Here is a 14,571-nt window from a genome sequence, read left to right on the forward strand (position 1 = left end):
GGCAGAAACTCCTCAGCAAGTGAGCTGGAGTTTCCATCGGGTGAAACTGTCCTCCGCCCCTTTCCTCCAGCCAAGCTCAGCCCTAACTGCAAGCTCAGAGAGAGAGAGAGAGAGAGAGAGAGAGAGAGGATTTTGTTTCCTTCACTTCACAAACGCCAACCCAAACTTTTCCTTTCCCCTCCACCCTACTCCACACCCAAGGTAGCAAGCCGGATTCTGGTTCCACCTTGAATCAAAACACCATCACCACCTAAACAAGACAGTCTCCAGTACCTTAGAAGCTGTGCATTTGTTTACCAGAATCAAGCGTTAAAGCTTTTCTGGACTGCATGGATCGCAGTTGAAAAGTTGCATGTAGAGAGGGGAGTGGGATTGTGGCAAGCAGACCCTTCCCCCATTTTCAGTCACATCTCAAGAAGGATGTTATAGAGCTGGGAAAGGTGAGGAACAGGGCAACCAAAATAGCCAGAGGTCTGGAGCCCCTAACTGGAGGCAAGTATCGGGGGCTTTGTAGTTTAGGCAAAAAGGCAACTAACACATGACAGAGGTTTATAAAGTTATGCCTGGTAGGGAGGAAGTAGGTACTGAGTTTCTGTTTCTCTCTCTCTCCTGACACTAGAACCAGAAGCCTTCCAATGAAACTGACTAAGACATTTAGGACAAAAGGACAGACTTCTCCATGCAACTTGCTGCAACAAGAGGTGGTGATGGCTTTTGAAGAGAGGTAGAGAAATTCATGGAAGACAAGTCTATCAATGGATCCTAGTCATAACATCTGTGTATTTCCCCACCCCCCACATTTTTATACCACTCTTCCTCCAAGGAGCTCAAGGTGATACACATGGTTCTTTCCCTTCTTTTGTCCTCACAACAACCCTGTGAAGTAGGTGAGGCTGAGAGAGAGAGAGAGAAAGAGAGAGAGAGAGTGACTAGCCCAAGGTCACTCAGGAAGCTTTATGGCTGAGCAGGGATTTGAACCTGAATCTTCCAGGTTCAAGTCCACTACACAATCCTGGCGATCATACATCACTCTGAGCACTATTTGCTGGGATGCAAAGATTGGGGAAGAGTACATTTCCTGCCTGTGGGCTTCTCATAGGCTGGGGGATTCTCCTGCATTGAGAAAGACCAACTGATCCAAGACACAGAGATGTGCAACAGTAAAGGCCAGCTGGAAAGAGACAAGGTCGGTGCAGCAGGGCCGACTCACTCAAATGTCACCTGGAGTCCAACTGGATCACTGGTCCCAAGAAGAAATCCACCACATACTCCAATGGTCTGGCTCGATATAAAATAGCTTCTGTTCATAAGTTGAATCACTCTAGCCATGTCCAGATCTTAGAAGTTGAGTAGACAGCACCTGTGGATTGAGGGGCAAGCCCTGCCTGAGCATATGGAGAAAGTACAAATGTGGGAGGCGGGGCTTTGGGAGCACAGGGGGGCAGGCTGTCACACACAATCATTGTAAGGTCTGAGCAGGTCTTCTGTCTTAGGGTAAAGAGGCACAAAAGGAGATGCTTGTCCTTTAGAATAGGAATTTTTTTTACAGATGAGCATGTCACACACAAAGACGCAAAGAAGGTCATGCTTCCACGATCCAGTTTGGTTTCTTTACTAGAATACCCCCTCCCCGACCCACCAACTGATGCCAGGTGCAAAACTGTGGCTACAGTGGGGTGTGTGAATGTAGACATACACTAAAAGAAAGAAGCTTCCTTCATACACATGCTCTGGCCAGGAATCTGTTTCAATAATAGAATCAAGCTCATAATCCTGGATCCACTCTCGATTTTCTCCCTGCCTTTCAATTGTTTCATTTTTTTTAAAGGCTTGTAGTGGTTACTATTGTTAAACAATTGGGTGTCAGAAACCTTGTGAGTCCACTACCAAGTCATCCACAGATCTGCTGGTAAATTCTGAACTATTTTTTGCCATTTTTTTCCAGCTCCACGGAATCTACAGCAGATAAAATACCCTTTTCACTCAACCCTTCGAAACACAGAACCCCTGTCCAGTTTTGTACCTAGGCAACCGGTCTAAGAAGTTCTTATAAATTTCTTTGAAGGCACAAAAGGAAGGTAATCACAACAGTTTACTGTATCACTGCTCCTTTATTTTATACATATATATTTATTTGCATATAAAAATACACAAACACACTTGCAAAGAACAGCACCATGGTTACAATGAGACAGAATTATGAATGTGCCGGGTTGGGGGCAGAGCCTACATTTCAACCTACATTGCACAGCATCTAGAAATACAGAATGGCAAATTATGAAAACAAAATTGCAAATTCATCCTTTTCAAAAAATATATAGAACTAAACTCTTAGCACTGAGTAGAAGAGGAGAGAATGATGTTGTCTTTAAGGCTTTCGTGTAGGGATACAATGTTGTTTAACATTGGATACTCCCCCCCCCCCGAATTTCAGACAACTTCCCCCTCCCAAAGGCCAAAGTTACACATACAACATTTCATTGAACTTCGCAGCTTTTAAAAAAACAAAAAACAGCAAGAAAAATTAAAAATGAGCACCTGGAAGGCACTGGCAGGCTAAGTTTGTTTTGTTTGAAGATACCAACAAAAATTTAAACAGGATCACGAATAATACTGCATTTCAAAATTCATATATATTTATATGGTTCCTTTAAGGACTTGGTTGGCAAGAATTTTTAATCCCTAGATAAATCATCAAAGGTGCAGTTTCAAAGCAGGCAGTGCTTTTCAGTATTGAAATGGCATCTTGTTGGCTTCAAGGCCTCCAAACCCAAAGGTTTTCACTTTCACTTTCTGTTGATCTTGCTAAATGCAGCCGGAGGCTACTCAAGAATGCAGAAGAGTGAACTCCTGTTTAAAACTGAAGGTGTTGCAAGGATTAACAGCCCACCCAGAGTCAGTTAGAAATAGTACACCCCCCTCCAAGCTCTCAGCCAGAAGTATAAAAAGTAAATGCCTTATCCTTAACACTCACCAGGCATAGATTTTTGCCCTCTGTACATGAGTATTCTGGAATGATGTTCAGTTTCATCACAGAATACAGTCTTGACTAAGGAAACCCATTAAGAAACCCACAAAAAAAATCCTGTGCACATTGTTTCAAAGATACCCGCAAGTGGATATCTACCTTTCAGACAAGTACATTCATTCAAGATTAAGTACATTCAGTAGAGACTGACCTCCTCATCAACATGACACCTCACACCATCCTGTACACAGTTCTGGCCCAAGACTTCTAGCTCACCACTCTCCTCTCCTTCACACTCAACCTCCCCTCTTCCTTTTCCAACCCACACAGTGGGAAGAGCAGAGGTTGGCACATCACCAGGTAAGGGAGGGCAGCATTTAGCACACTGGGAAGCCTGGAACCAACTTTGCATACAAGAGCTTGTGGGGGGGGGGGGAGGGAGAGATAATATGTGAAGAAGGCTTAAGAGAGAAAGGACAGAAACCCATAGAATTCATGCAAAAGAACAATGAGTTCATGAGGAAAATGTATTGTCTTTGAAGCCCTTATGAAAGAGGTGATTTTTTAAAACTGTCAAGCACATGTGTTGATTAAAGAGAAGTTCTTTCTCAACTCACTTTTTTCCCCTGCAAGTAGATATTGCTTGCAAAACCTACCAAGGTCCCCTGTGTGCTGGAAGGAACTGACTTCTTAGTGGCTGCTGGAACACACACATGGCTGACCTATAAGCCTCTTCCCACTGCATTCACCAAGGAAACAAGCAGAACTGCAACAAGCTGACAATCTGGACAGAGAACAGAGCTGGACACATGAAAAGCACAAACACTGAAGGAGTGTACTGCAGTGGTGGGCAAAGGAGCATCCAAGAACTTGACAACAGATGTACAAGGAGAATATCGGCAGGTGTATGTTCAAAAGAGAAGTGTCTCAGGGGTGTAAGAACTGCTGTGTTCTCCTTCACTCAAGGATAGTCCCCCTTGAACATCTGTCCCTACAGGTATATGCACCTTCATTATCAATTCCACCCTGTATCCTGAAGTTCCTAGCAAACTTACTTCTTGTGAGTGTATAGGAAAAAGTTTGGAAACAAATGGAAGGATACATAGCAAAAAGCACGGGTCATAGCCAAAAGGTCATGGGTTCAGAGCTACACCATATAACACAGAGATGTAAAATGGGGACAATGTACAATGAGGGTGACTTTGCAAGCAGGTAGAGTCACAAGGAAAAGATCAAGCACACAAGAAGCTCTGAGTACAAAATGGAACCAGGAAGCGATGCACTGCTTCCTGGGAAGGCTGGAAAGAAGGAATGTGAAAGAGAGAAAAGGATTAAGTGTGGGGGAATGAGAGGAAAGGAAAGGAAGAATGGAAAGGGTAAAGCGAACTGAAAGAGAGGGGAACATGAAGACAAAGAAGGGGAAATTGATCATTCCCTTCACTTTCCGTTTCCATCCCTCCATCCCTCTTGACCTTCTTTGCCCCATTGCGCATTGCAACCAGCAACTATCTACCCTTGGATGAAGATCAGTCGAGCAGAATACACTAAGTCAGCAAGGTACAGTAGCAGATTGATGGCTGTCAGGACAGCTATGGCAACAAGCTTGTCCCAGGAGTTGAAGGGTTGCCTACTTGGTCGACTTGGCTGACCCCCATGTTTACTGTCAAACTTAAAGATGGGCCAGATGATTGTGGCTGTCGCGTACATCAGCACAGCCAAGAGAGTGTATCCACTCAGAAACTTGTTGAACGGACATGGCAGCCAGCCAGTGCATTCTCCAATGCAGAGGATTATGACCACCAGTGAGAGGATGAAACAGATGCAGTAGACGGCCATGCACCACTGCACAGCTTCAGGGTTTTCGTAGGAAGGTGGGTCGCTGATTAAAACAAATATGATGCAGGCAACAAAGGTCTCCACCACCTTGAGCAGGCCAGGGACTGTGGCCATGTAGCCGGTGACTTCTCCTGGTTTGGCTTTTGTCATGGTGACCTCCACGGAGTAGGCCACAAAAGCCAGGCAAGAGAACACTGTGGCAGAAATGCGGTATCCACGTTCTTTATTAGAGAGGTTTTGATTCTGAATGAAAGACACCGGATAGATGATGGAAGCGGAGAGGCACATCAAGGTGGCAAACATGGCAAATGTGATAGGGAAGTTTTTCCAGGACACAGGCATTCGGTGCTGAAAGCCAAAGAACTCCACGAACAAGATGATAATGGTGATGGCGAAGCAGAAACACCACGAGAACATGCACCACTCACCATTACGAGTGTGCCAGTAACCTGTGTGGACCACTAAGCTGAAAGCGACACAGGTGAAAATGGCTTCCAGCAGACGGATAATGCCCAGATGAGACGTCAGGGCACTGGTGTTGCCCACAGATTTTGAGCGGGTTACCGGCATTCTGGAAACACCTAGGGAGAAGAGCGAAGATATATAATGCAAGACATTGAGACCGAGAAGCATGTGGCCTGGTAGAGAGAATGTTGAACTTCGTTCTGGAAAATATAGGTTCAAATCTCAACTCAGCCACAATACCAACGCTTTAGAAGCTGGCATTTCTTTGAAAGTCAGTGCGGTGCTGCAGTTACTGGACTAGCAGCCCAATACTGAGCTACCTGGCATGCAGGACTGCCGTGGTATCCGGCACACAACCAGGCAGCCCATGGTAGCTCCTCAAGGGGACTGTTGTCCCCTTCCCCCGAGTAAGGGAAGCAGCCCTGCAATGGGGCTACTCAATTCTACGGCAGCTTTGGAGCTGCCACAGAATCAGAGTGTTCCGTGTCGGGCCGCGTTGAGCTCTACCAGTCCCACCCTCCTCCAGCCCCACTCCCCCCACCACACCTCCTTCCCACTCTTCAGCCACCTTCCCCTTGTCTTTCCCCACCCCGGAACATCTCCTCCCTGCCTCCCCCCACTCACCTTTCCACCACCAGGCAGGGTGGCGGAACGTGGGCCCAGTGCTGGAGCTGGTCCAACACATCTCTGGCACTGGGCCTGCACTAAGGGCTTACAAACATGCCTTATGGCATGTTTGCAACAGTGCACCCCAGTGGTTGAGCCAGTGCGCATGGTTCAGGATTGGGCCCTAGGTCAGAGGAGACCAAGGTTCAAGTCCCCAGTAAGCTATGAAGTCCACCTCAGCTCTTGGCCTACCCCATCTCACAGGACTGCTGAGGGAGCAAAATTAAGAAAGGGTCAGGACAACCACACATACTGTATTGCCATGGGCTTTCTAGATAAGGGCAATAAGGAAAATGTAATAAACAGATAAATATCTCAGTGTGTTACCCAATCTGTGAAACAAAGAGATGCGCATGAATTTGTCAATAGTGTTGTCCCTCTCTCATAATACTAGGAACTGGGGTCATGATGTGCGTGAGGTCGACATCAGTGACATTTTAGTCTTACTGTTTAATGTCTCAGATTCTTTTCCTGCCCTTTTTGTACAACATATAATTAAAGTCGCTTACAAGCAAAAAGCTGCAACCGACAACAAAATCACTATCACAGTTCCGTGTTCTTAGATCCTGCCACACACTGGTTCTTTACTAATCGTTCTTTACTAAACTACAAACTTGTTTTTGGGGGGGTCACTTCTGACCCATCTTTCCCTCTTCACCACTCCTTTGAGCCCTCCACTGCTTACAACCTGCTAATGAACTCCCAGGCCTGGTTCATACATTAGGTTCATGGCAGGGCTATCTTTGCCTCAGGCTATGCTCTGACTTGCATTTGTGGCCTATAGGGTTGTGGATCACAGATTTGCAGCCTGAAGCTCAGGTCTTGGAGGGCCACCTCTTTGCACTGGCCATGAAGGAAGAGGTGGTTACTGCAAGAGGTGTTATTCCCCTCACCAGAATAAAACAAGAGTCACGATCCGAGTCAGGGAATAACCCAACAAGGAATAACCAAACTTGACTAAGTTACACTGACCATGCATTGAGATGGCTAGAGATTAATGATTGGAACTCCTGAGGTTAGTTAACTGACAAATGTGTGTGTGTGTGGGGGGGGGGGGTGTTGTCATGTAGATTTTGATCTACACTGTCATTTCAGTCACACTCAACAAGAAGGGGGAAGCAGGACTGCACCCACCAGCTCAGCCCCTGACATTGGGGCACTCCCACACCCAACCCCAACATCAATGTTCAGCAGAAGATGGGCAAAGGAGCACTGTGACGATACCACTGTAAGCACATACCTCTCCCACTTCAGACAGTCTACTGCATCTATGGATGACAGACTGGGAACAGGAAGAACACCTCCATTTCCTCTCTCCATATATTAAGGGGCAAGCTACCCATCACAACTGCATGCAATTGCCCCGCCCCAACAGCTGTAAATTAGGAAAGGGGCCAATCTTGATTAGAACCTCAACAGGGGCAAGAGGGGAATTATCCACACATACCCATGTACCCTGGGGTCTTGATTTAGAACCTCCCTCAGCTATTGGGAGGAAACAAGCACACGCTTGTCACTACAGGGTATGTGCAGCTTGGCCCCAAGGATAGTCATGGAGGGGTTTGTAGAAACATCTCTTACATTTTAGGAAGAAATAAAAGTTCAGTGTTTTAACTAGATGAAAACAAGCCACAGTAGGCTATTGACATGAGGTTTTAAGGGGAACAATTTTTTTAAAAATATGAATAGGGATGATATAGCAAAACACATTGCAAACAGACCAATCTATGCAGTTGTTTTCTTTCTGTGCTAGAGGTTTAACCCACTCCTGCCATGTCACACATGCACCCACACACCCAACCACAACAAGACTACCATGTACAAAACCAAAGTACAGCTGTTGCCAGTTATGGTGTGTTGGGTGAGCAGATGGGAGTTCCTGGGCAAGGGGACAGGGACTAGAAAGGGTCTCTGTGATGCCTTGAATGAGGGTGCAGAAGAGAAGCTGGATGCTGGCGGACAGAGGCAAAACAGAGTTCAGCCCTTACTGCTGGAAGACACTTCCTCATCTGGATTTCCTGCAGGGGCGAGGCTGGGCCAGTGGGGAGAGAGGCAGAGCAGGCTGGGAGTGGCAGAGAGCTGCACTTGGGAGAGGGGGGAGCTGGCTGCACATTATCCATATAAGGCCAGGAGAAAATCCCTCTTTACCCAGGAATGGACATTTGGTTTCAATCATGCTTCACTTCTGAGCTGGGGGGAAAAAATGAACACACTTCTCCTGGGCTTGCAGCCAAGCACACTGTCTCCCTTCCGCATCACCTCCCAAAGAGCTGCAGCTCCCTTCCTCTTCTCTCTCTCCACCATGAGACCTGTTTCCTCACTGACAGAATCCAAGAGTCCAGCCCAAGAGCTACAACTTGGAAGCCAGTCCCTCTCAAGTCCTGCAAGCTGGCCCTCATCACCACCTTGCCATAATGCTCAGGGAGAAAAAGAAAAAAAAAGAGGCAGTTGGAGGAAGGATAAAGGCAGGGACTGTGGAAAGGGATAGATTAATAATGAAAAACGAGGGAGGTGGTGTTGCACTTCAAAACATACCCAGAACAAACCGCAAGGCTCCCGTGAGCTGGCCATTCTCTGCCTATTATTGCACCATGGCAATTGTGCAAGTGCAAAGAGGTCATCAAGGCAGTTTTACAGGTCAGAACACAAAAATGAGCAGCCAGGACATGACATGGGCAGTTCTTGGAGGTCCAAAGGGGGAAAGTCCCCAACAGGAGAATCAACAAAGTCACCCAGCCACAATTCACAAGCCCAATACATTCAGCAGAACCCAGCAACTCCTACTGGACAGCCCAGTTCAGGCTGCAGGGGAGGAGCTGTGTGCCTGCACACTCCCCTGCCAAAGACCCCTCGCATATAAAAACCTAGTAAGTCAGAGGAAAGGCCTAGCCTGGAATGCTGCTTTTCTGTGCTGGTCTTTCAGGAGGTAGCAGTCAACATTTAATCCCACCACATGCAGCCTGAAGCAAAAGTATTCCAGGAAAAGTACTGTTACTCAGTTCTGCTATATGTGTGAAGTGGGCCTGGGTGAAGGACTCTTTCCAATCCTAACCTAAGGTGTGTTGGGAATAACAGAGTCAAAATTATTCTTGGCATGCACCCCAAAATGTTCTCCTAACAATAAAAGCTGTACTTAATTTAAAGCACTGCTCCAGCTTTTGAACTATTTATGTGGGGAGGGGGGCCAAAATGGGGAGTTTTTTCAAAGGACTTCTTATGTCATCACAGAAATCTTAACACAAACAGCCGCATATGGTCAATCAATATTATTTCCAGGGCATGATGTCAGGAGCCCAGCCAAGCAACCTGACTCCAGGATCCACTGGCAATAGTAGCCATTGGGCAGCTGGGCATAAGGCCAAGCTTTGCCCCAAGCCACACCGAAACTTGGCACTGATTATTCACATATCGCAAAGGAAGAATGGAGGTTAAGAGAACTGTACTGTAAGTGGCTTGCTAAAGGCCACCTAGTGGATTCATGGCTGAAATAAAATACTGAAATATTATTATGTATAGCATTGGGTGATGGGGGGGAAGAAATAACAATTAATGCTTGATGATGGGTAAACAATCCTGCCTAGGTCAAATAATCTTGAAAACATAGCTTCCCTGGTGACCCAGAACATGAGCAAGGAAACATTCAGAGAAATGTCATCTGTTACAGCAAGAAACTTTCAGTGCATAGAGGCGGAAACGCCCAGGGCACAGAGAGGCCTGCTAGGCAGCTTCGGAGGCAAGTGGATGCAGGGCTGAAGTTAACACCCCGGCTTCAAACACCATGAGACAGAACTCTTGGGAAAGGTGGTGTTCCCCCATCCAAAAAAAGATTGGGATATGGCTCCACATTTCATTAAAAATAATAATAAAATCACAAGCCTCAGAGTATGAGGGGGCAATCAACCAGGGAAATGGGGTTCTGGGGCTCCCAAGAAAGGTGTTTGTAGAATTAGAGGAGGTTCAGGACATGAAGGTTTCTCCTTTATGGGTTCACTCTTTTTTTGCATATTAACAGTCTTGAAATATTCGAAACATTTATCCCATAAACTTCCAAAGAACACAGTATCTGGATTTGCAAATCATGACACTAGCTAGGAAGAAGGGATTGTTCTCTTCAACTGGAAGAGGAAGGGTTAATTTTGTAGCAAGCTTGTTGCAAAATCCCTGGGCCTAATCAGTTTATTACCCCTGCCTCCATCCCCTTTCCTCCCTCTGTTTAGACTGAAGCTCAGATGCCTTGTGCATTAGTGGCTTCTCTATAAATACTGTAATAATGGTGCAAAGAGCATGTAGTAGAGCTGAATACTTTGGGGACATTTCTTTGAAACACTTCTTTGCCCATTCAAGTTGTTCAGTTTACTGACATTTGTTTTAGGCTGCCTTTCAAGTCCTTTCAGACCAGGCTTTTTGCTGTTGCTTGCCCTCTTCAATGGGGTTGTATAGCATTGCTAGAGGTGCTTGAAAACAGTGTCATCTGTTTTATTCAGAAGAAAGCCCACTGTGCTCTGTAAGACTTATGCCATAATCCTATCTTACAGGAAACAACTCTTAAGCACTGTTGATCTTATCAGATTGTGGTGTGTATGGTTGCTACATGATTTTTATCTGTATCTATCGTTAGTTGGCAACCTTCAGTCTCGGAAGACTATGGTCTGGATGGTGGTTCTGGCACAGCGTCTAGTGTGGCTGAAAAGGCCAATTCGGGAGTGACAATCCCTTCCACACTGAGTGCAAGTGTAGTGTGTCCCTGGTCTGTCTCCCTGGCTATGGGCCTTCCTTCTTTGCCTCTTAGCCTCAGACTGTTGGCCAAGTGTCTCTTCAAACTGGGAAAGGCCATGCTGCACAGCCTGCCTCCAAGCGGGCCGCTCAGAGGCCAGGGTTTCCCACCTGTTGAGGTCCACTGTATCTATATATTGTTTCTATTATTTGTGTTTTTTGTAAGCTGCCTTGAGTGCCCCTAGTTTGGTGAGATGAGCTAAATAACTAAGGCTGCAATCCTAACCACACTTTCCTGAGAGTAAGCCCCATAGAACAAAATAAGATTTACTTCTGAGTAGACCTGGTTAGGATTGTGCCCTCAGTGTCCAATTAGGTTGAAGGTCCTGGCCTTCACATAACTGCTTCCCTAGTCACCTATAGCAGATAAAGAATAACCTCCAGGGAACCAGGGAAGACTTTCTAAATTGGAAAGAGGGAAGTGTCTGTGTGCCCTTTTCAGGTTATCAGAATGTCACAAATGAGTAACAGTATTCATGAGCTCTTAAATCAAGCCTGCCAGAAATTCAGGTTGGGAGGTGACTACAATACAGTGAGGAGATCTAATTCCAGAGAAATTAGCAAACACTTTCTTATGCATGCCGTTTTCTTCCATTAAGCATCTGCCCTGTTAAAAAAAAAAGCTCATGCATACATGCCAACCCACTGAGCTTTCCACCACATCACAAATGTTTAACAATGCCATATCACACTCTCAAAAGCATGGCTTCCAAGCATAGCATGCAGTTTATGATCACAAATGCCCATCATTACATTACATACACACATCCATTTGCAAACTTGATCCTCTCCAGAAACCAGCCATCCTGCTTCTTACATGCACACTGTTACATGCGCAACACACTGTTAAACGCAATTTCCATCTTGCTAGGTGCAAATGCTGCTGTGGCCTGCAAGAGCCACACCCCAGGAGCTGTACACTTTAATAGGATGCTGGTTTACACAGAGGTTAAGTCCCACTGCAATGGAAGGGGCTTATTCCCCACCCCCCCCAGCAGGAGCACAGAGGATTGCAGCCTCTCTCTGCAGGCTTTCCTGTGCAAGTTTCAGAAGAGGCAGACACTGTACTTGCAACAGACCAAAAGCCTTGTGGGTTGTGTGACACTAAGAGATCTGTTGCAACACAAGCCTTCACTTAATCCCACTTTGTCCAATGAAGTGGACTCTCTAATCCACTAAAGCTTATGCCACAACAAGTAGCTTAAAGCACAATTATGTATGTTTACTCAGAAGTAAATTCCACAGGTTTCAGTAGGGTTTGCCCCCTATTAAGTGCATTCAGAGGTGCACGTTCAGATCCTAACGACACTTTAAAGTCCTTGTGGCTTATATTTGCTTGCAGGCGCTCTCCATAACACGCCCTGTTACAGATACACGCCCGCACATACCATCCGCACATGGCGCAGCCAATATTACGTTCCCAAGGCATTCAGGCTGTCTCCAAACTTTAAGAAAAAGGCAGGGGAGGAGAAAACAAACCCGATTAAACCCCAGGAAGTTCTAAAGCCCTGTATGACTATCCCTGAAAAGTTAATTGAATAGGATCTGCATCGTTTAGTTTTAATCACACATTGAACAAGCAACAAATTATCATGGGGGGTGTGGCAGTCTAAAAGAGCAGTGTAGCAAAGCTCTCTCTCCCCCACACACACCCTAAAGAGGGGGCACACCCTTCTCCCAAATTCCCTTGAGGGACTGGAATGCAATCCATCCTCTTTATCACCATCGCCCCCCAGCTATGGAATCCCAAACCTCGTGCCCTACGGACAGACCATCACACCCACCCCTCCTTATTGCCGCGTCCTGAACCCCAGCCCAGGGGAACGCAGAGGTACGCACTCCCCAGGGAACGCAGGACGGGGGGGTCCTCCCCTCTCTTTTAATCCACTAGAGCCCACCTTAGCTCCCCACTCTGCATTTTAACCCTTTCCTCTCCCCCCGGAGAACCCAGGAGTTCTGGCTCCTTTAACCACTTCATCCTCAGGATCCTCGTTGCAACCGGGTGCTGGTTCTCACTTGTAGACTTACTTGCAAGGAGGACGCCTGCAGGAAAGTGGTGCACGGCAGGCAGACAGCTCCGATGGGGCCCCGAGGCGAGGTGAAGATGCTCTGATCTAGAGAAGCGACCAGGCGGGAGGGGAGCAGGGTGGGGCAGGCGGGAGGGAGGGAGGGAGACATTTGCAGGGGAGGAGGAGAAAAGGGCTGGGATGGGGGTGGAGAGGGCGAGGTGGAGGAGGAGGAAACCGAGAACTGAGTGGGACTTTGTTGTGACTGTTGCTGGGAGCCAGAAGCATAACAGACGTGTCCTGCAACCCCCCAGGCTTCCTGTATCAGATCAAAATTTCACTTGGCTCAGCACCGTCACCCATAGTGGCAAAAAAGCCTCTCCCACCCAGTGGTATACTATCTCTGCACTTGGAGGATCCGTTTGACTTTCCCAATAGGCATTTTCTGCCCTGAATTAGTTTAATCCTTGCAAACTTAACCACTTCAGGTTAGGAGCAGGGTGGTGGTAAAACTCCTTGCAAACAGAAAGCTAGATATCAGGGAGAAAGGTTGAAGATCAGCTCTTTTTTTGCCTGTGGTGCACGTTTTCTGCTTGCAGGGAGTTTTTAAACAAGTGCAGCCCGTTAGGTCAGCTTCACATTCTACTGCATGTGTACATCAGGCCCAAAGCCAAGGACAATCACCCACTCTTGTGGCAGAAACTGGTTAAAACACCAGTCCAACATACAGCATTTTAGTAAGTTTTGAACCAGTTCAGCTACCTTGAAGATAAATGGATTGGAAAATCTTTCCATGCTACATTTCTCCATTCAAGTCTGTTGTTAAGAGGCATAAAAAGCTTAAAGGGGGCTGCTGCATCAGTAGAAGTAGTAGAACTTTATTACGGTCATAAGACCAGCCACGACAGAGCATGTTATTTCCTACAATGACCAGATACTCTCAGGGAGTCTACAAGTAGAGCATGAGGTTGTTGCTCCTCCACCAACTGGAATTTAGAGATACACTGCCTCCAACCAAGGAGGCTCCATTAGCTGTCATAGCCCATGTTTGGTGATAGGCTGCTCCTCCGTGGATTTATTTAATTTCTCTTTAAGCATCTCAGCCAATAGCACTCACCACATCTTGTGTCAACCAATTCTGCAGGTTGTGTCAAGGAAGAGGGGAAATGTACTCATACCAGTGCTAGTCTGTACCTTGTGCCAATTCATTTCTGTGACTGACTTCAAATTCAGGTATTCCTAGGCAGAACAAATATATGTCCTTTTGCTTCTTCACTCCACACATGACTCTTACCTTTAAGTTACCTCCCTCCAATAGCCTTTCCTTCCTAAGCAAAAAAAGCCCTAAGCACTTTTAGCTGTTCCTCACATTGGGCATGCGCACCAAGTCCTTAATCTTTGCCCTTTTGGACACCTTTTTGAGCTCAGGCTTTTTGTTAAATTGTTGTCAGTTCTGTGTGCTCTTTGCTCCCAGACATCCTGCCCAGGCTGAAATTTTGGCTAGACTCCCATGCCCACGATAAAGATCACAGGCTGATTCTCTTCCAGCAGACCTGTCCCCTCCTTCAGCATTACTTCCACTCACCCTCTCTGAAGAACAGAGGGTTTCTTTTACCCTCAACCTCTTTTTTCTTTATAAGCAGGGGGAGTCAAATTAGATGGCCTTTCCATGTAAACACAGAAGGCCTTTTTCCAGCACCCAAACTTTGTTGCTATATGTCTCTTGCCCTTCCCTTACCACTAACAACACTGGAGGTGGTGGGAGAAGCTTCACCTTTTCCCTCTAATTAAATTCTGGATGGGTTCAAGAGCACTCTCAAGAGGTTGGCCTCTGTGAGGGATAACTTGGGGGGTGGG

At 46.4% G+C, this 14,571-nt stretch overlaps 1 protein-coding gene across 1 annotated transcript; it reads right to left on the minus strand.

Annotated features, from left to right (window-relative positions):
* Nucleotides 1-2,091: 2,091 nt before the first annotated feature.
* Nucleotides 2,092-12,851, minus strand: MYADM (myeloid associated differentiation marker). Its single transcript, XM_066627956.1, has 2 exons — nt 12,737-12,851; nt 2,092-5,385 (listed from the first exon to the last, which is right to left on the minus strand). The coding sequence occupies exon 2, from the start codon at nt 5,372-5,374 to the stop codon at nt 4,478-4,480; it is 897 nt and encodes a 298-aa protein (XP_066484053.1). The 5' UTR covers nt 5,375-5,385; nt 12,737-12,851; the 3' UTR covers nt 2,092-4,477.
* Between the last annotated feature and the right edge of the window lie 1,720 nt (nt 12,852-14,571).

The sequence above is a fragment of the Tiliqua scincoides genome, chromosome 5 (assembly GCF_035046505.1).
Source record: "Tiliqua scincoides isolate rTilSci1 chromosome 5, rTilSci1.hap2, whole genome shotgun sequence".
NCBI lineage: Eukaryota > Metazoa > Chordata > Lepidosauria > Squamata > Scincidae > Tiliqua > Tiliqua scincoides.